The sequence below is a fragment of the Prionailurus bengalensis genome, chromosome B2 (genome assembly GCF_016509475.1).
Source record: "Prionailurus bengalensis isolate Pbe53 chromosome B2, Fcat_Pben_1.1_paternal_pri, whole genome shotgun sequence".
In the NCBI taxonomy this organism is placed as follows: Eukaryota; Metazoa; Chordata; class Mammalia; order Carnivora; family Felidae; genus Prionailurus; species Prionailurus bengalensis.
The window spans coordinates 50,181,970-50,204,709 of NC_057349.1; the positions used below are offsets into that span (position 1 = coordinate 50,181,970).

At 42.2% G+C, this 22,740-nt stretch overlaps 1 protein-coding gene across 1 annotated transcript; it reads right to left on the minus strand.

Moving 5' to 3' along the window:
- Positions 1-1,761: 1,761 nt before the first annotated feature.
- On the minus strand, positions 1,762-22,485 carry GCM1 (glial cells missing transcription factor 1). Its single transcript, XM_043591658.1, has 6 exons — positions 22,385-22,485; positions 18,950-19,164; positions 6,780-7,032; positions 5,629-5,741; positions 4,522-4,650; positions 1,762-2,773 (listed from the first exon to the last, which is right to left on the minus strand). The coding sequence occupies exons 2-6, from the start codon at positions 19,022-19,024 to the stop codon at positions 2,036-2,038; spliced, it is 1,308 nt and encodes a 435-aa protein (XP_043447593.1). The 5' UTR covers positions 19,025-19,164; positions 22,385-22,485; the 3' UTR covers positions 1,762-2,035.
- Positions 22,486-22,740: the final 255 nt, after the last annotated feature.

The window sequence follows — 22,740 nt, forward strand, 5'->3', positions numbered from 1 at the left end:
CCTATGTGCTTATAAGGACCTGATGTCCAGATTGTGTCCCCAAATGACAAGAGACATGCTAGCAATGAACCTGGTATGATTCTCTCTCTCTGTCTCTCTCTCTGTCTCTCTGTCTCTGTCTCTCTCTCTCTCTGTCTCTCTCTCTCTCTCTCTCTCTCTCTCTCTCTATATATATATATATATCTGGAAGAACAGACAAGAAATGAGTCAATATTCCCTTAAGGAGGAGACCGGGAACCAAATTTTGTATTATGTCCATTGGTTATCATTCAAATAGCAATGCAAATTAATTTCGGAAAATATTTGTTTATTGCACAGTTCTTTCCAGATTCTATGTCCAGGCTCATCTTTCACTGTAAAATACTTTAGCAAAGAAGAGGAACTGGTATCCAGATACAGGGGGCCAACCATGGCCATGTTAATTACATAAGGACTTTTCTAAGAAAGCATTTGTCAAGCACGTATCATGAACTTGGCACTGGTTAGGCCCTATAAAAACAAAGGTAAATAAGACAAAATCTAAGCCTTCACGGAAGGGGAAGGCAGTGGGGACAGAAGAGCAAGAGGCCATTCGGCCCCATGGGGATTTTTCTTCCTGTGGCTGTTTAGTCTTGCTGGTCATGGTCTTAGATGCAATTAGTTCATACTCCTTGTCTTGACAAGTCTTAGAAATCAACCAGAAAACACATATTTCATGAACGAATCCCAAAATACTAGACAAAGCATTAAATACCTCAGTGGTAGAATCTTCATCTTTCTACACCTCCGAAGCTCTTTTACCCTTAATCTCTGTTGCTTCATCCTCAGTTTTCAAGAAGGCATATGTGAGTTCCTAGGTAGGTGGGCTTTTCACATCTCTGCTGTTTGATAGGATTCAAGGACAATGAAAATGTAACAGTTAAGGCAGCAGAGGTGCCGAGAACCCCACATAATGTGGGGGGAGAAAAAAAAGCAGAGGTCATTTCCTTCCACAGACGGGACGGTTCCTCACTAAGCATGGGAAGACTGGAATGGAGGAGGACCCAAATTCCTTGTGTGAAGAAGGAAGTTGTGCCTTCTGCTTGTTGTCATAATTTCGATTTATGTGTGGTTATGTTTTTGAAAACTCTTTCCCAAATAAATTCTTTCAGCAATTTACTAAAACAGTTATTTTGAATGGTTGTAAAAAATCTGGGTCACCTTTTTCTTTTCTTCCAGTTTTATTGAGATACAATTAACATATAACATTGTATAGGTTTAAGATGTACAACATAATGACCCGATATATGTATTACCGCCAAATTTTCACCACAAGAAGCTTACTTAATATCCATTGCTTCACATAGTTACAAATATTGTTTCCCTTGTGATAAGAACATTTAAGATCCACTCTCTTAGCAGCTTTCCAATATACAACCATACGGTACTATTAACCAGAGTCATCATGTTGTACATTACATCCCCAGAACTTAGTTTATCTGAAAACTGGAAGTTTGTATCCTTTGATCTCCTTCACTGAATTTTACCCCCCACCTCTCATCCCCCACCTCTGGCAACCACCAATCTGATCTGTTTCTAGGAGTCTGCATTTATTTTTTTATATTCCACGTGTAAGTGAGATCATACAGTATTTGTCTTTTTCTGACTGATTTCACTTAGCATAATGCCCTCAAGGTCCATCCATGTCATCCCAAATGGTAGGATTTCCTCGCTTTTGTGTGGCTGGATAATAGTCCATTGAATATGTGTGTGTGTGTGTGTGTGTGTGTGTGTGTGTGTGTATACACCATATTTTCTTTATCCATTCATCTGTTGATGGACACTTAGGTTGTTTCTGTACTTTGGTTATTGTGAATAATGTTGCAGTGAACATGGGAGTGCAGGTGCCTCTTTGAGATAAGGATTTCAGTTCCTGTGGATACACACCTACAAGGAAAATAGCTGGATCGCATGGTAGTTCTACTTTTAGTTTTCTGAGGAACCTCTGTAACTGTTTTCCACAGCGTCTGCACTAAATTACATTCCTGCTAGTAGTGTCCAAGGATTTCTATTTGGATCATCTTAAAGGACAGAGGTTTAGAAGCATCTCATTGTTGTAGTGATCCAAACCCATGCCCCTCATTTCTTCATTAAAATCCCACTCGCTGCTCTTGCCTGTCAATGAATATTGATGGTGGGGGTGGGGGGTATAGGTGAGGAGAAAGGGGTCTTCCTGACGTGAGTGGCATGTGGTGGAAGGGTAGCAGCTGTTAAAATCCACATGCACCTTCTCTTCGTAAAGATCACCCCCTGGATTTGGCCATAGTGGGTGACAGCTACTTTCGGCTGCAGGTGGTTCCACGGGAATCTGCTGGGAAAAGGGTTCTGAAGAGTTCTGAGAAGGGGAGAAATCATAAGGCCAGCTGGTCAAAGCAAAGGGATAATTGGGACAACGATTGTCATTAAGAGAATTTCTCCCCAAAGCAGTGTTTTTATTCCACGTTTGCCGATCATCGTAGTCGGAGAAGACTCCAGAAACAGGATGAAGCAGGTCCCCACTATTATAAATCCAACTACTGGACAATTTGCATTTCTCATAGAGTTTAGTGGGGCCCAAGGTAGAAGCAGGGTCTACCAGATCAGTGGTTCCCCCCAAACAATAACTCTTGGAGAAGAATAAGGAATCATTCAGTGACTTCTGCTGGGGAGTGTTAGCTATTAAACGTCCACCGTAACTACCAGGCAATTGGATGCCTTCCTGGATAGACCAAGTTAAAGGTAAACTTCCCCAACTTTGTGTTTCACCTGGAAGAGACTAGAAAGGAAAGTGAAAAGCTCACATTAATAAGTTAAGCAAATTGACACAACTACCACAGGCACCCAGAGTTACTCCACACAAATCAGTGCTCCGTCCGATTTTCCTCATTCCTCACATACTTGAAGCACAAATGCACAGGGGAGTCTTACCACAACTACTTAAAGCCTGAAAGAAGCTTCTTCCATTTCCACTCTAAAGCCTACTAACCAGTGAGAGTCGAATTACTCTTACTCCCTTTACTCTGAGGAGAGTGAGTGTGTTTAAAATGTTTCATCCTCAGGGCCCCTGAGTGGCTCAGTTGGTTAAGTGTTCAACTTCAGCTCAGGTCATGATCTCACAGTTTGTGAGCTCGAACCCCATGTCGGTCTCTGTGCTGACGGCTGAGAGGCTGGAGCCTGCTTCGGATTCTGTGTCTCCCTCTCTCTCTGCCCCTCCCCCGCTCACACTCTCTTCTCTTGCTCTCAAAAATAAACATTGAAAAAAAAATCATAAAAAATAAAATGTTTCATCCTCAAGCACAAATCTGATATTCTAACTGCCTTTGTGAGGAACTTGCAAGAGACTATTTAAGAAGAATCAAATCATGGCTTCAAAGATTTATATTATACTGAGTATAACTCTCAGGGGATCTCTCTCTCTCTCTCTCTCTCTCTCTCTCTCACACACACACACACACACACACACACACACATCACTTCCCTCCTTGACTTCCCTGTATTTTAGTGCTGTTTCCAGTCTGAGAGACTAGGGTTATTTATTTTTTTCCTTCAAGATTTTTCTCTGAACTCATGGGAATTTTGTTGAATCATAAATAGGACCTGTAGAATATATAAGTAGTAAATTTATTTTTATAAATGAAGGAAGTGTACTACCTTCCAGTAAGTCACAGGAAAAGAATCTGGTTGAGAATTAAGTTATCCTTTTGTTTATGTAACAAGAGGGTAGAGGTGGAGAGACCATGACCAGCCAGAGCGACTGGGAGGAAATGTCCTTCAACCTGTCCCATGGCTTGGAGAAGGGACGAGGGACCAGCCATTTGGTTTCAAGGACTCACATTTCCCTACAGACTCAAATGACAATTTTTTCCTATGTGAGACACATTTACAGCCTCTAGGGATGGACTGACTCCGTCTCTGTTCTCATGAAAAGAAATGTAGAGGCCTGAGCAGTAGTAAAATACAGGAATTAGCACCACTGTGAGGCAGACATACCCACAAACGTATGGTATGATGCCCACAGACCCACAGACTTCACTTCACAGTTTGGCTTTCCCACTCCAACCCTCCAGATGGCCATTATTTTCAGAACAGTGGGTTTTTCATCTTGAGACAATGTGCTGAGGAAATATTCTATTTAGGGGAAGAATGGAAATTTGGGGGAAAAATTCTAAACACAAGGCTAATTATTTTGTGGAGATCATTTTAGGTTCCTTTCTGATAGAACCAAAAGATAAAGTGCCAAATATAGGTTAAGTACTAACCCAAATCTCTTTTTTCAATTGTAGTGGGGATGATGATTCTAAAAATATATGGAATTTAATGAACATTTGAGAACATACCACAAAGATGGTAGAAATTAAGAGGAAACCCCCAGATTCCATTTGTTTGGTGGATGCTAGCTTGTAGATGAGCTGGAAAAGTATGATTTTGACTTCATTGGGAGGTGGGAAGGGACCAGGGACATCTATTGCTCCCACCACATGGGTGGTGAGTTGTACGTTTTGAACAAATAGGGGGACATGTTACCTTTGTCTCTGGGCTCCCCTTCAGCTTTAAGGAGACAGAGGAGGATGCCGTCTGTGCCCTCTTCATTGCTCTTCTTGCCTCAGCTTCCAACTTGGTTTCTGGCTTGGGATGATCGTGTTCTCCCTTTGACTTATAGGAGACAGGGAGGTAAAATAAATAACAAGATTGTACTTCACGGTATATAAAGGCTTATCCTGTGCCCTGCCACCTGACGGGGCGTTGTTGCCATTGATGACTGTCATGAGACTGATGAGACCTCTTAAACCCACCATGTGCTTTCCTGCCTGCCTTTGGTCATGGTGCCCCTTCCTCCCATGGTGCCTCTGGCACACCTGGCCAAGTCATATCCACAATGATCACAAGGGCCACTTTCTAAGTGCTTCCTATGGTACGTAGAGGATGCGGTCACAAACACATGATCTCATTTTACCTTCACGCACATTAGTATTACCACCATTATTACTATCCCTCACTCACAGAGTAGGAAACTGAAGCATGGAGAAACTATACCAGCCAGGCAACCTCCTTAGCAAGTGGGGAGCCAGCTCTAGGGCCTTCAGGAATTCTGTGAGCTGGCTGTTAAAAATGGCTGGTGACACCCTAGCAAATCAGGACATTCTCTTTCTGCAGGGACACTGATCCTGACACCCAGGCAGTCTGCCATCAGAGGCCACGCTCTATCCTGTTTACACCACCGCCCCCCGTAAAGTCCTTCTTAACATCCACATTTTATGTAAAACTGTGGGCTTAGGGGAGCAAAGTAACATGTTTAGGTTTACAGAGTCGGTTAGAGGTCAGAGCTGGTATTCGACCTCGGGTCTGTTGAAGCCGACTGCATGCCCCTGCGCTGCGCTAGCCCAAGTGGGATAGGAGTACTGACAGCTGCCTCCCCCAAGAAGCCCGAGGCAGAGTCAGCTGGCTCCCTGGTACATGGTGCGTCTGCTGAGGTATGGGTACAGACATCTGCTTGCCCAGCGTGGGCCTCAGGCTTGGTACAGGCTCTCGTCCACCCGTCCACCTCCTGTATACGAGACTTCTCCCTGTGCTCTGTACACATTTCTTGAATGAAAGAGAAATGGCATCTCCTCACTCTAAATCCAGTCCAACCTGGAAAAATATGAAGCGTCCATCGTGCCTCCAGAAGTTGGTGACCGGGAAGCCCCCATGGCCTCGGCAAGGAATCAGCTTGAGAGGCCCATCACAGTTGGGACAGCGTTTCCCTGTAAGAGAGCAGAGGAGGGAGGCCATGTCAACGGACTCCTGAGTCTGTGCGACTCTAGCAGTGCAGGCCTGATTCCAGGATGGCAGAGAATATAGGTGGGCACAGCTTTATGAGCTTTCATCCCCTCCTGGGCATTACCCCTGACCCTAGGAGGCCTGGCCATTGAAGTGTCCCAGCCCAGGTCTCACACAGGGGGAAAAGGAAGCAGTTTCTTCCACAGCAGGCTATTTCACAGATCAGGGGAGAGCTCTTTGAGCAGAAAATCCCTCCCTACTTATTTACTGATACTTGAAATTCTTGGTAGAGAAGAGGAAAGAATTCTTTCACTTCATAATTAGAATTAAGGGTCAAGGAGCAAAGTCACAGGAGAGAAAGAGCACAGCCACAAAATTTTCATTAAAGTGTAAATGACTGATAGCAGATCCTTTCCTGAGAGCAAGTTTTAAAGACAAATTACAAGGACAGAACGTGAGGTAACTTGGGGGCTGGAGTGGGCAAGACACGGAATGCTGAACGTATCTGCTTCAAAATCCCAGGAACACGATAAAGGAAAACCAAGCAAACGTGATTATGGCATGGATCTAAAGGACGTGGAATGGAGTCTCATCTCAAACTTAGCCCTGCCGCTCCCACTCCAGATCAAAGCATTCACTGAGTTCATCTTCGGCCCCATTCTCCAAGATGGCAAGTGTGGCGAGCAACTTTCACCTAAACTTTCTGTGGGTGCACGATGAACTCACATCCGCCCCTGAAGTGACACGTCTGCTTTGTAACAGAGGCCTGGAGTCAGGTGTCTTGACCCAGGGGAGCAGTTTTACTGGTGGGTGCTCTGGGCATGGCAGATCTGTGGGGCAGATACTGGGGGTTGAGGAGGCTGGTCGGCTCTCCATAATGTGTTCTACATAAGGAACAACCTTGGTCTCCACACACTCCACACCCCTCGGGATGTGCTGGGATGTGCCGGGATGTGCTGGCCTCTGGGGAGGAGCCTCCTAGTGGATGTAGCTTCCTCACTGTGCCAGGGGACCCTACTCACTCTGCTGCTTCTGCCGGGCTTTGTCGCAGATGGCCGGTCTCAGGTAGATTTTGCGCCCCTCCTCGGCGGAGCAGTCACGGCTGCACACCACCACGCCCAGGCAGGACTTCTTGAGGATGCGCGAGTTGTGGTTGTTGGTGTTGCGCATGGCCCAGCTGCTCAAGTGCCGCTGCGCATTCCTGTCCTCTGAGCTGTAGATGTGCTTCTCGTAGGAATCTGGCCACTCCTGGAACCAGTCGGTCTTTTTCACGTTCTGACAGAAACACAAACAATGTTGCTGTATTTTAAGCGAGAAAACACAACTGTTCATAGATGCGAAGATGGTTTGGCACCAAGAGCTGCCGAGAGACCTTTGGCAAAGACCAACCAGGGTTTCGTTCTGACGGCAGGATCTAGGCACAGCGCGGCGGCAGGAACAGAAGATGCTGTGTCTACAGAAGACTTGCTCCCCGGACCAAAATGAGTTGTAATTTCGGAAGTTGGAAGTCTCCCAGCTTCCCCTGAATTCTACCCCACTGATGTTTCTCTAGAACTTGGTGATAAGACTTAACTGACCATTTCCCACTAAGAATTTTTGAGGGTGAGGGGTTTCTGGGTGGTTCAGTTGGTTAAGCATCTAACTCTGGCTCAGGTCATAATCTCATGGTTTGTGAGTTCGAGCCCTGTGTCGGGCTCTGTGCTGACAGCTCGGAGCCTGGAGCATAGAGCCTGCTTCAGATTCTGTGTCTCCTTTTCTCTCTGTCCCTCTCCTGCTTGTGCTCTCTCTCAAAAATAAATAAATAAACATTAAAAACAAAGAATTTTTGAGGGTGAAGTAATATTTTTGTGCTCTTACACAATCACAGTGGAAAACATCGTGGCAGGGTAGTGAGATAATGTCTCATACCACACTGTAGATACCTTATTGGGAATGCTAAGGGTTTAGGCAAAGGCACCAGAGATAAGCATTGGGAAAACTGAGGAGGCCTGGTTAGGGAGGGTTCTGAGAGCTGCTGTCTCTCCTGGGGAGATTGTCTTCCATTTTCTCTGCTAGCATATCCATGGGCCTCAAACAAGGCAGAGGAATAAGGAAGAGTTTACTTTGGCTGGTAACTTCTGTTTATTGCCCAGCCACTGGCAGTATTTCCGATACATGAACATCTAAGCTCTCCTCAAAAAGGTCAGAGAGACATTACATTCAATCTTTATAGCATATGTTGTTGGGCTTTCTCTGCTTCTGTTTCTTCATCTGCAGAAGGATAATGAGACCTGCCTACCTCAAGAGTGGTTCTGAGAAGATGATAATATATAAAAATACTAAGCACAGCACCAACCATGGATTACACTCTAAATAAATGTTAGTCACTGATGCTGAGCCTCACATTCCTTTGGCCCTTTGGTGCATAGATCCTGCATTTGACAGATCCCTCCTAGTTCTTAAGAATGACAATCAAAACATAAAAGACTCTTAAAAACTGAGAATAAACTGAGGGTTGATGGGGGGTGGGAGGGAGGGGAGGGTAGGTGATGGGTATTGAGGAGGGCACCTGTTGGGATGAGCACTGGGTGTTGCATGAAAACCAATTTGGCAATAAATTTAATATTAAAAAAAAAAGAATGACAATCATTAAGTAGTCTCCATACTCAAGCTTAGATTGTGTCCATCCCCATAGCCCTCAGAGACCTGGCATGATATAAGACTTCTCATCAAGAAGATTCTAAAAGCTCAGAGAGAAGATTCTACAAGGTTCACAAGAAGACAGGGTGCTTCTCCTTTGATTCCCCAACAAGAAAGCACAAAATAGACTATGAGAAAAAAGCATTTTAGAAGGAAAAAAGCAAACATCAACATTAGAATGGAAGGGCAGCACGGGAAAGTTGGTGTTTACTGAGTTAGATCTCAAGTTTAGAACATGCCAAAGAACTTCGTAACACAAGACCCTGGGCAAGTGACTTTGTCTCTGAAGCCTCATTTTGCTCTTTTCTAAAATGGAGACAGTGAGGGGTGCCTGGGTGGCTCAGTTGGTTGAGTGTCCAATTCTTGATCTCGGCTCAGATCACGATCTCACGGTTCGTGAGTTGAGCCCCACGTTGGGCTCTGTGCTATCAGTGCAGAACCTGCTTGGGGCTTTCTCTCTGTCCCTCTCTCTCCCTGCTCCTCCCCCACTTGGTCTCTTTCAAAATAAACAAACAAACAAACAAACTAACTAACTAACAAACAACTCTTTGGACAGTGATAAACTATTCACTCTTTGGACAGTGATAAAACATTCTTCAAAAAATACTGCGAAGAGCAGATGTGTTGTAAACTTTAAGTTTCCTAAAATGACAGTTGCCATTTGAATGGAATGTCATGGGAACGGACAAGAATCTGAGGAAACATAAATGAGAGGTTTCATGTACATGAGGTGTAGTGCTAGTTAACAGTTAAGAGCTGGGGTCTGCAACCTAGGGTCCATGGGTCAAATCCAGCCCACTATCTGTTTTTAAATTTTTTTTTCAACGTTTTTTATTTATTTTTGGGACAGAGAGAGACAGAGCATGAACAGGGGAGGGGCAGAGAGAGAGGGAGACACAGAATCGGAAACAGGCTCCAGGCTCTGGGCCATCAGCCCAGAGCCTGACGCGGGGCTCGAACTCATGGACCGTGAGATCGTGACCTGGCTGAAGTCGGACGCTTAACCGACTGCGCCACCCAGGCGCCCCACACTATCTGTTTTTGTAAATAAAGTTTTATTAGAACACGGCCATGTTCATCCACTTAAGTGTTGTCTGTGGATACTTTCACACTACCACGGTAGAGTCAAGTAGTCATAGCCGAGACTGTCTGGCCCATTACAGGATGTTTCTTAATTCCTGGTTAAGACCTGTGAGGCAGGGGCGCCTGGGTGGCTCAGTCGGTTAAGCGTCCAACTTCAGCTCAGGTCATGATTTCACAGTTCGTGGGTTTGAGCCCCGAGTTGGGCTCTGTGCTGACAGCTTGGAGCCTGGAGCCTGTTCTGGATTCTGTGTCTCCTTCTCTCTCTGCCCCTCCCCTGCTCACGCTGTCTCTGTCTCTCAAAAATAAATAAATGTAGAAAAAAAATTAAAAAAAAAAAAAGACCTGTGAGGCAGACAGCCTTGTGAAGTCTTAACAAAGTTCCTTGTCCTCTCCGTGCCTCCACGTCCTGCTCTGTAAAACAGAGGGAACAGGAGTACCCACCTCATAGGGATGTTATGAGATTGAATGAGTTACCATACACAAAGCATTTGAAACAGTGCCTGGAGCATAGCAAGTTCTGTATCAATTTTAGCTATTACTTTACTAGATCTGAGACCACAAGCAGTGTTGTTGTAAGAGCCACTGACTTTCAGGAGAGAGAAGACCCACAGAGATGTCACTTCATGCTTTCAACTTTGCCAAGCCAAATGCAAGATGGGCATCCAAGCCCCTATAAAGCAAAAGCTTTAGTGGCACAACTTCTTCCACAGCCTTCTTTCTCAGAACGGCACAGGTGAGCCCTTCCTGTGCCACACTGTACCTGTCGTGGTGTGGGAACAGGAAGCTGTGCAAGGAGAAGGCAGTGTGGTGTTCAGAGAGTCCCCTCTGCTCCACAACAGAGCTTCCAGAAAACACTCATGCCCAGGCTAAGGTGCAGAATGGACTGTGGGCTTTTTCCAGGTCTTTCCTCCCCTCCCCCAATTCTCTGGTAATTCTGAGCTAAGTAAGTTTCACCTCAGGCAGCCCCACTCCAGCTTGTTCTACCCCCCACCCCTTCTCTTCCTTCTAACCCAAGGCTCTAAACAATGCCCTCTTGTTTTCTGTGGTCACAGTAATACCACAGAACACATAGTATTTATCTTCTGAAGTAATAAAAATTCTGGTTAAAACATTAAAATGTGAGGGCACCTGGGTGGCTCAGAGTGTTTGACTCTTGCTTTCAGCTCAGGTCATGATCTCACAGTTTGTGGGATGGAGCCCCAAGTTGGGCTCTGCACTATCAGCTCGGAGCCTGCTTGGGATTCTCTCTCTCTCTCTCTCTCTCTCTCTCTCTCAGAAATGAACTTTTAAAAAAACATTCAGATGTGGATCTTTAACAATTTGGACTATAAAGATCTACTGGTGAATTTAAATTACTCAAACACAAAGCACAACAGTCAGGGTAGCAGAGAAAAGGGCAAAGCAAACTTGTAGAAAAATGGAGATTTTCATTTTAAAGGTGAGTGGCCCCTGCAGGCTGGTCAGCACCATAAACCCCACAAACCAGGAGGGGAACTTATATGTACAAGTGTCTCAGATGTTCGGAGGAAGAAATGATCTCCACTGTATTTCCCCCCAGGTCAGTTTAATGTATCTCTCTTGGAAGCTTCCTCTTGGACTTATGGGTTATTTAGAAATATATTGCTTAGTTGCCATGTATTTGCAGATTTTCCTATTTCCTTTGGCTATTAATTTCTAGTTTGATTCCTTTGTAGCTGAAGAACACTGTGTGTTTTCAATTATTTTGACATTGTTGAGGTTTTAGAGCTTACGGTATTTTCTACATTTGACTTTTTTTTTTTAAACACTTTTTTTTAAGTTTATTTATTTATTTTGAGAGAGAGAGAGAGAGAGAGAGAGTGAGCATGAGAGCAGGGGAGAAACAGAGAGAGACGGGGAGAAAGAATCTCAAGCTGGCCCTGTGCTTGTCAGCTCAGGGGCCCAACAGGGCTTAAACTTGAGAACTGGAAGATGATGACTTAAGCCAAAATCAAGAGTTGAACTCTCCACTGATTGAGCCACTCAGCGGCCCCATCTTTTCATTTTTTTAAGGTTTTTTTTTGTTTGTTTTTGTTTTTGTAATCTCTACACTCAATGTGGTGCTCAAACCCATGACCTGGAGATCAAGAGTCACAGGCTCTTCTGACTGAGCCAGCCAGGTGCCTCTACATTTGACTACCTTTTAAGCTTTTTTTTGCCCCCTGATAGCCTCTCCACTGACAGCCTACTTTTCCAGTTTCATCAGTAATGCAGTAATAATTCTGACAATGTATGGACTTGAGAAAATTACTAGGAGTAAATGTATTCGTATCAAGCTACTCTCTATGCCCAGTCTTTTGAGTCGGATGCTTAGTGGACGTGGAAATTAAGACAAAACCCAGATTCCAATAATTCAAAGGAACTCAGGTGTCAAATGAATGATAGTGATCTCTGAAAGCCTTGTAAATTTAAGGCACCAGACAGGTAAAATTTAAAAAGAAAGAATAATCATTTCTTAATCTTGTTTAGCAAATCTCCATAAAATATTTTCTTCTTTTCAAGAGATCTGTTTATTTTAATTTCTAACTTTTCATGAGTAACTCTTTGTTTTTCCTCTTGGTTAACAAGTTTATAATTTAAAGGGAATACTCTTAAGGTTTCCAACATGTAAATCTAAGTAATTTATATTTTATAATCTCATGGGTAACATCACTGGGGGTTTAACTAACATTTCTATGACTTCTCTAATTTTTTTACTAAGAGATCTAATCCTCTCACTAAAAATCTTTGCAACTCCATGTAATTCTGGAGCACCCATCCTTCCTCTTTCTGCTTAGTTAAACTACTTAAAGTTCTAATGGAGTCCCTTAAGAATTAAATATATACTATTATATAAAACTAATAAAATTAAAACCAAAATTCTGAAATAAGGCATCAAAACACCTACATTATCATGTTGTTACTTACATTAAAATAGATTTCACTTAGAATATAATCCACTCTCATATAAAGCAATTATCTGCAGATTTTCTTTAATGCTAAGATTAGCTCAATTCTTTTTTTAAAGTTTATTTTATTTTGAGAGAGCATGCACAAACTTGCATATGCAAGTGGGAAGGGGCAGAGAGAGAGGGAGAGAGAGAGAATCTTAAGCAGGCTCTATGCACAGCATGGAGCCTGAACTGGGGCTCGGTCTCACAACCATAAGATCATGACCTGAGGTGAAATCAAGAGTCAGATGCTCAACCGATTGAGCCACCCAGCCTCCTCATAGCTTAATTCTTTATCATTAATGTTTACAAATAAAACAGGGATAGCAAACAGATATGCCTTTAAGCAAATCAGATAAGAGTGAAAAAATTAGATGTTACTTATGGAACACAGGGAAAAAAAAGTTTGACCAGCATTTTGATTTACATACAACTTTTCAGGAACTTAGCTCTTCTGGCCAACTGGAAACCAAACTTCAAGTGTTATGAAAGGAAGAAATTCAACTCAACAAAATGTTTTCGAGTTAGCTCGCAAATAACTTCTTAGGCTAACACTGCAATTTCCTACCTTCGTTAAAGGGACAAAACTCAAAACAAAAATTTCCTTATTTGCTTGGACAACACTAAGGTGAGCCAGAGTACCCCACTTTCCATATTCTTCATCACCTACCTCTCTCTTCTCTTCTTCCTTCCCTTTTCTACTCTACCTGACTAAGCAAGGGACCTTCTGGAAGGCACCCAGAGAAGAGTTTCTCCTACCACAGATGCAGTAATGTTGCTATCCCCATCACACCAGAAGCACAGGATGGCAGAATTGGCTCCAGCAGTGGGGATTCGATGACCAAGGGGCCCAGCATAGATCAAGGAGAACACCAGCAAGGAGGACAAAGTCACAGGTGGCCCTGTCAGACCAACAATGCCTGATCATGCAGGCAGATAATAATTGACAAGAGATCCAGAATCTGGTTTACCTGTTAGCTTCTTTAGCACCAAGACACATTTGATTACGATTACTGGCTCATTGTGATTACACTAAGCCACATGAATTCACTGAAAGAGCTCAAAGGTTCACCTTTGCTTACGAGCTTAATGCAAAGACAACCTTGCTGGCTAAAATCATGGTCCAGGAATTAACTAACTGAAGACATGGCTTTTTTTGTGGTTGACTCACTAGGTTTTAGGTTGGCCTGTATTTATGTTTAGCCTATGTATATTTTTAAAAAATCTTTTCTCTATGAAAGAATGTACTTAAACCTGGCGATTTTGTGAGTTAATGACTTTGTGTGGCTTTGGCCATGGATTTTTTTTTTTTAACGTTTATTTATTTTTGAGACAGAGAGAGATAGAGCATGAACAGGGTGGGTCAGAGAGAGAGGGAAACACATAATCTGAAACAGGTTCCAGGCTCTGAGCTGTCAGCACAGAGCCCCACGCGGGGCTTGAACCCACGAACTGCGAGATTGTGACCTGAGCTGATGTTGGACGCTTAGCCGACTGAGCCACCCAGGCGCCCCGTATTTTTTTTTTAAAGTAAGCTCTAGGGGTGCCTGGGTGGCGCAGTCAGTTAAGCGTCCGACTTCAGCCAGGTCACGATCTCGCGGTCCGTGAGTTCGAGCCCCGCGTCGGGCTCTGGGCTGACGGCTCAGAGCCTGGAGCCTGTTTCTGATTCTGTGTTTCCCTCTCTCTCTGCCCCTCCCCCGTTCATGCTCTGTCTCTCTCTGTCCCAAAAATAAATAAACGTTGAAAAAAAAATTAAAAAAATAAAAAATAAAGTAAGCTCTAACATGCATCCCAATGTTTACAGCAGCATTATCAATAATAGCTAAATTATGGAAAGAGCCTAAATGTCCATCAACTGATGAATGGATATATATATATATGTATATGTATATGTACATATATGTACACATATATACATATGTATACACATATACACACATATGTACACATGTACACACATATGTACACATGTACATATACATATATATATTATGAAATCCTGCCATTTGCAACAACATGGATGGAACTGGAGGGTATTATGCTAAGTGAAATAAGACAAATATCCTATGATTTCACTCATATGTGGAATTTAAGAAACACAACAGATGAACATAGGGGAAGGGAAGGAAAAATAAGATAAAAACAGAGAGGGAGGGAAACCATAAGAGACCCTTAAATGCAGAAAACAAACTGAGGGTTGATGGGGTGGGGGGGAGAGGAGAATGGGTGATAGGCATTGAGGAGGGCACTTGGGATGAGCACTGGGTGTTGTATGTAAGCAATGAATCATGGAAATCTACTCATGAAACCAAGAGCACATTGTATACACTGTACGTTAGGTAACTTGACAATAAATTATATTTAGGAAAAAAAAAGACCCAAGTGAAAAGTTATGAATGAAAAAAAATAGAAAAAGTAAAGTAAGCTCTATACCCAATGTGGGGATTGAACACACTACCCTGATATCGAAATCTGCATGCTTTACCACTTGAGCCAGACAGGCACCCTTGGTCACAGGTTTAATCTGAACACTGCCCCTGCGTAGGAACAAAATGATTCAGGGTTTGTCTGCTGTGGTGCCACTGGAACACCCTGTATTTGTGCTCACAGAAACTGGCACCCTGCTGAAGTGGCTACTACTTAGGAAGCAAAAGAAGTGATTCCCTTCCCAATTTTCAACCAACAAAAAGAAAAAAAGAACTCTCCTAGGTATTCAAGGCTGTCAAGTGTTAGAGTCGTATTAATGAGATTGTGCCACTTTCCAGGAATTTGTAATTAACATTTTTAATGAAGGTAAGACTAAACCAACACCAGACATTTGCTGCTTGGACCAAGCAAACCCTAAAGCAATTACATTTGAACTTTTAAAATGAAAAATGTAATTTAAGGAGAAATAAAACAGGAAATCAAAATTGGTATATCACATTACCCTGGAATAGAGACATTTTATCAATGATGCTTTTGAGTAAGTTGAGTGCCTGCCGTTCTGGGTTGGGTCCCTGGGGGCTGGAGTAAGGAGAAATGGTATAAAAATAACCACAAGTTAGAGGAGCGACCAGAAACAAGTGAAATAAAGACTGATAAAGACATACATGCAGCTGAAAGAAGGAAGCACACATGAAACAAATAGAGGGGAGAGATGACTTAGCAAGGGCAAGTGGGCTCTGAGCCCTGGATCTGATCATGAACCTGTCCAGCCCCAAAAGCCTAGTGGCTGCCCACTTCCTAGAAAACAATGGAATCCTCTTAGGATAGCCTGCTTCCAAGCCACCTTTCCTGCCAGTAACTTCCCAAACATCCTGGCCGAATGCCTATGCACAAGCTCCCTCAACTGTAGAGGCTGAATAGCCTTCGGACATTGGTGACCTGCTCTACCTTGACTGTCCTGTTTGCTTCCTTCCCCTGCCCTAATCCTTTTACATTTTACAGCTTCTCCAGAGAAAGCCCTTTGCCAGAATCTCTGCCTTGCTTCCCATGCCCAAGGGGCCCTGAATTACAGACTTCCTGTTTCAAGTACCTCCAGCATTTTTCTGTATGACTTAGGTTCTCCGTTCAGGCACGGACCTTGTTACATTTGCCCAGATGATCATGAGCCCTTCCATGAAAGTTAACATAGCCTAATGGCCTCTGTATCCCTGGAGCCTGCTGTAGTGTCTGGCACATTCTAGTCATTTGGAAATGTTAGATGTCCTAATGAGGACGTCACCATTCACTGTTGCCAAAATTTAATCCATATATCTTGACATAACTGAGATGTACAAGGGGACATGGAATTTAGGGTAACAGAAGATGCAATTAACATTCAGGTGACCATCCTGAAACTTGAAGTATGTGAGTAGATTAGCAGGAAAGAAATTGGTCTACAAGTTATAGGAATTTGCCTACACACTGCAAAAGTAATCATTCTGGCAAGAACACAAAATTATGAAAAATAAATTCTAAATTCCTTGTATGAATGTGACAAAGAATGACACTGGGGAAATCTATAACAATGACAAGCAATTGCCTTTGATCCTTTAAACCACATTTTTTGTGCCCAAACAGGTAACATGAGGAACATTACTCGCCGGCAGGGCTCCACGGCCAAAAACAAGTCAGGGCCAAAGTGCCTAACACAGCCTCCCCTTGGGAGCACGGCCATTGCATGGATGGAAGTCTTCAAGTCTGCAGCGAAGAAATCTGTTTAACTTTGTTGAATCTAGTGTTTCTGTTTTCTTTTTCTTTATATACCCACAAAAATACCTCATCACTTATACTCTATAGAACATACTTTGGGAAACACTGCTCTAAAGACTTTAGAGACTGAGGCAAGGTATATAAGGAATTACTATTTTCCTTTTACCGAGCAGGTAACTGAGACTTGAGAAAATCGATTTGTTTAGAGTCCCACAGATTCTAAGCAGTGGAGCCATTCGCTAATGAATTCCACATTTGTTATTTGCTGGCATGTTAACATGCCAGGCATTGTGTTAGCACTGGGCCCCCAGTTCTAGAGGGCAGGCTGACTTCCTAACCTCAGGTCACAGAATCCTAGACCATTAGAACTGAAAGCTTCTATAAGAGACTAGTGAGTGCAACTGCCTCATTTTCAGAAGGGGAAAGGGAGTCTCAGTAAAGGTAAACAACTCCCTAAGGCTTTACAGGTTAAAAAAAAGAGGCAGAACTGGAATCCCAAGTCAGGCATTTGTCTCCATACCCTGGTTTACACAATGTAACCGCTCAGCCTCCAGATATGCTCACAAAATATACAACTTAATCTGCTTGGAAATCTTTTTATTTTTCACTTCGGCTGGTTCGTGATAGGATTCCAGAGCCAGCACATACCCACATTGGGACGGTGTTGTTTCTGCTTAGAAAATATTAAGAGATTTTGCACTTTTAATCATTTCCCTGGCATATTTACAAGGGCACTTGAGGGTCACGGAGTTATTTCCATGAGTAATCAAACTTTTTGATTAACTATAAATGATACATTTTCAAAAGTGAATGTGTATTTTTGCTGTGAATTTCTGAATTTAATGTGTTGAGTAGCTGAGACTGTTTTTGTTTTGGGAAATTCATGGGGGAAAATGAACTTTTATGAGCCCTGAATTTCCCTCCAGAGAAGTGGTTCTTCCTTTTGTCTACAGATCTGATGAATCATATGGATTTTCTGTCCCAGAAAAAAAAGTGCATGTTAGTACACAGTGTTCCCTCCCATTTCAGAGGGTTCTCCAGCCCTGTTAAAACCCCTGCTCTAGGATGTGACACTGTAAATTTTGTATGTATCTGCTTACTTCCACTCTTGATATTTAGGACACGCACCTTCTACTTGTGAACTACAATCAAGAAATCAAGAAAAGGACTAGGCATCAATATATGTCCCTGAACCAGAAATAACTAAAATGTACTTTCAAGTTTCCCCGAAAACAGCTACAACAATCATAAACCATTAAGAGAAACCATAAGGACAAATCCTTACAATAGGTACTTATGTGATTTAGCTGTGGTTTATTTAACCATCCTTAGATGAGTGGAAAGTAGGGTACACTTTGTGTCTTCCAGCTCCTCCAAGACCTACCAAGAGGTAATGGAGAGGGGAATTTACGGAGAAAACAGAAACAAAAGAAAATCTTCAGTAGAGTGAAATTTGGAGTGATGTGGAAGTCTTTATTAGAACAAAATCTGGAATGGTTATAAATCAAGACTATGGAACCTCATTTTTTTCTGCTCCACTTGGGATAATCCAAATTTCTTGTTCCCTGGAATCAGGAAGACTAGCTTGACCTTTTCATTACAAGGTACTGCTGGTCTCCAGTCAACCTTCCCAACACCCTTTCCAACAACCTCCAAGGAAAGCATCCTTCAAATGCCAGAAAGGGCACCAGTTTTAAACAATTAATGTTTTCCACCAAATTAAGAATTAAAAAGTCAAGTGCCAAAAATGAAGGTACAGAAAATATGAAATGAAAGTCACTCTGTCGCTGGAAAACACCCAGCATGTATGTACCATGTATTACTCAACAAAAGTTCTAGAAGAGCTGCTAAATCCCATGAAAGCACTATCATTTGGACGTTCCAGTTACAGATTTAATTTAAAATCATTACTATAGCAAATAAGGTTGTATGAGAACTTGTGTACTCTGCAGAGTCAATCTACGGGCAAATACTTTATCACAGATTTTATTCTACTAGCTAGCTAAGTTGGGGGCAACATCAGCCAAGCCAACTTTGAAAGAGAAAGGAAGTTGCATTTTCTTTGTTTCAGTCTATAACTATTGTGTGTGTATGTGTGTGGGGGGAACCTGATAAGTCAAAACCCACTCAAATTATAGGTCATGGCTTCCCCTCTTAAAATTCCTCAATTGGATGCCCAGCTGAAGCTTTCAGGAGAGGAATTTCCCCAGCTTGGACTCTCACCAATTTCCTTCTAGGTCTTAGCAAGTCAAGAGTCCAGCTTTATAGCCACATGCTGAAGGCAGATTCTTATAACAAGTACATACCTGTGGCAGCTTCATATCATTAATATCCCAGCTTAACATCTCTTTTTCCTCGGAATCAAAGTCCTCAGGCTCCATGATAGTCAGATCACCCACGGGTTTCTGTCTATCCAACTTCCCGCAGAAGTGGTTGAGATTTTGCTTTCAAAGGCGCTTCGTAGACTTGATCAGTCCACTCTTTATTCAAGCAGCTTAGACCTGGAGACTGATTCCTGACACTAAAAAATAAATGATAGTAACACTGACCGTTAGAAATAAAAATCAGTGCTTGCCTGCTAGAAAAACCTGTTTCACTGACATTTTTTCAAGCACCAGCATACAAATAAAAACAATGTAGAAGCCATTAGTATCTTGTTGAAATAAAGCTTGACCATGGGTAATCAGAAGCACCATGATCATCGTTTTCACCTCAGGCGTGGGCTTCCTTTCTCACAGCTAGACGTCTCCAGCTTGGGAAAGCCTGAGTAGCAACCATTGTCATCTGCAGCCAATAACTAGAACCTTTCCCCCCATATTCCCTGGGGCAGAAGGAAGAGCTGGCTTGAGTTATTTTCATGGATACACTTTTGTACATTAGCTAACATGTGGTTCAAGTTACAAGTGGGAAACATCACAACCAAAGGTATCTAGAAGTATTTTTTAAATCTAAATTGCCACAGAGATTATTTTTCCTCTCCTCAATAAATCCAGTGTGCACTTTGTATCTTCAAATATTATCAATGGATATCCTCATCAGATTCCTCTAAAGCCTTAGCATTAAAGACATTTTAGACCTGATAATTCTTTGCTGTGGGGGGTTATCCTGTGCATTGTAGAATGTTTAATAGCAGGGGCACCTGGATGACTCAGTGGGTTAAGCTTGTGACTCTTGATTTCGGCTCTGGTCATCATGATGTCATGGTTTGTGAGATAAAGCCCTGAGTCAGGCTCTGCGCTGACAGTATGGAGCCTGCTTGGGATCTTCTGTCTGTCTTTCTCTGCCCCTCCCCCGCTCATGCTCTCTTCTCTCCCTCTCTCTCTCTTTCTCAAAAATAAACAAACATTAAAAAAGAAAAAAAGAATGTTTAGCAGCATCCTCGGTCTATGACCATTAAGTGTTAGTAGCAACCCATCCCATTGTTGTGACAACCAAAAATGTCTCCAGACATTGCCAAATGTCCCCTGGGTGGCAAAACTGTTTGAGAACTATTGCTTAAAAATAATGTTTCTACTATAACTCAAAGCACTCTTCAAGACTTTCCGATAGCAATCTCCTGCTTCCCTCCCCTCTCCAAGAAAATTCTATCTCACTTTACTTTGATTAAATTATTTATGTAAATGATAGACATTCAAAAATGTTTGTGCAAACTGCATTTCTTCCCCCCATTAGAAATACCGCTCTAGTTTCTAATTGGTTAAAGAGGATTTACACAAAAAGAAAAGAAAAGAAAGGAAGGAAAGAAGGAAGGAAGGTAAAAAAAGAAAGAGGAAGGAAAGAAAGAAGGAAGGAAGAAAAGAAAGGAAGGGAGTTCTACTCTGAGGAAAAATTAATCATTTTGCAGATGAAATATGCTTATTAGAACACTAAGTGAAACATGTTTACAAGTGTGACACTTCCACTGCTGGTGCCCTTGTAAAAGCAAGGGACATAATGATGTTACATAAAACAACTTAATAGTAAACTTGAACTAAAAGTTTAATAGTCTCCACCTTAGGAAGTTCATGAGCTCTGTTCCTTAGTTATGTACCTTTATTTAACTATATAACCTGGGGGACAAAACAGAAGAGACTCATAAATATGGAGAACAAACTGAGGGTTACTGGAGGGGTTGTGGGAGGGGGGGATGGGCTAAATGGGTAAGGGGCACTAAGGAATCTACTCCTGAAATCATTGTTTCATTATATGCTAATTTGGATGTAAATTAAAAAATAAAAGTAAATTTAAAAAAAGAACTAAAAAAAACAAAACCAAAACAAGCAAACAAAAACTATATAACCCTAATACTTGTCAATCACTGAGATACGCTGAGGGAAAGTATCTGGATAGAGAAGACTGTTGACCTGAACATGTAACCATTACATAACAAGCTAATAGGGGTCTCTTCTCTCCCTATCCCACCTACCACACTCACCTATAACCTAGTGGTCAAAGACTCAAAGAGCATGTAGTCCATCACCTTCGTTTTATTTTATTTTTTATTTTATTTTTTTTAACGTTTATTTATTTTGAGACAGAGAGAGACAGAGCATGAACAGGGGAGGGGCAGAGAGAGAAGAAGACACAGAATCTGAAACAGGCTCCAGGCTCTGAGCGGTCAGCACAGAGCCCGACGCGGGGCTCGAACTCACGGACCGTGAGATCATGACCTGAGCCGAAGTCGGACGCTTAACCGACCAAGCCACCCAGGTGCCCCGATCACCTTCATTTTAAATGCTGCTTTGTAAGGTTAAATCCCCAGGAGTTTTAAATCAAATTCTATGTTTGGGGAATAAACATTGAGTTACTGAAGAAATGCTGACACAGACAGACTTGAATTCCGAAGATTTAAATAACAAGTCTGTGAGACACAAAGATCAAGTGTAAATGTGATGGCAACAGTTTTATGTGCTTACCTCTTTAAACTTCAACAGTAACTCAGATTGTCTAAAATTTGTTATAGCTAATTGGAATAGATTAATCTTAAAAAAAAAAACCACCTTGAATGACAAGATTCGTATCTCAAAAATTCTAAAGCATTGTCGCATTTTTAGCCTATGCAACATAGACATAATTCTTTTGTTTTTAAATTAAGGGGAGGGTAGAGGCACCTGGGTGGATCAGTAAGTTAAGCACTTGACTCTTGGTTTAGGCTCAGACTCTTGCTTTAGGCTCAGGTCATGATCTCACGGTTCATGAGTTTGAGCCCCAAGTCAGGCTCTATGCTGACAGTCTGCTTAGGATTCTCTCTCTCCCTCCCTCTGCCCCTTCCTTTCTCTCTCTCTTTCTCTCTCTCTTGATCTCTCCCTCTCTCTTTGCCCCTTCCTTTCTCTCTCTCACTTTCTCTCAAAATAAATAAATAAATTAACACACACACACAAAAATAAATTAAGGGGAAGGGAATAACAAATCTTGCTGCATGAAAGCTACATTGCTCTTTTGATTTTCTCAGATATAAATTTTTGCCAAATGAACAAACATTAATTTACTATTTCCCTGAAAGTTAAGAACAAAACATAGTAAAGACTGCAGCCTTTCAAAAATAAACAACTCAACTCAGTTTTCCTCCAGAATTAAAGAAAATAAATCGTAAAGACTTCCTTTTTTTTTCTTTTTAAAACAAGTTGGGCCAATGTGTATTCAGATTTCATCATTTCTACAGAGAACCGAAGGAAGTAAAACAAATGAAATTCAGTAGGAATGGGGTGCCTATGGTCCCATTCCTTACATTCGCCTCTCCACAGGATTTGTGGCTTCCTTACCTTCTGACTTCTTCTGGAGATGCAGCCAACACTGTCATAAAAATCTCATCTCTGGTTCAGGTCCCAGCAGCTTCTGGTCATTTTCTACGAAGGAGCTGCTGTTCCCTAATCCAGGTCAAGGTACGCTATGCTAATGAGCTCTGGCAGCAGTCCAATCAAAATCCAGATGCTCTCAACGTCATCAGATAGCGAAGAGAGATCCAGGGAGTTACTTAACTAGTCCAATTGTCCCCAGTCCAATTGTGATGGATATCCTATAATTCACCCCTAAACTCTTCCCTGCTTTATGTTAAGAGGGGATTTTAACTGAAATGGGCATTGAAAAGAGCCTCATGAGGAAGTACAGGTGTTTTCCT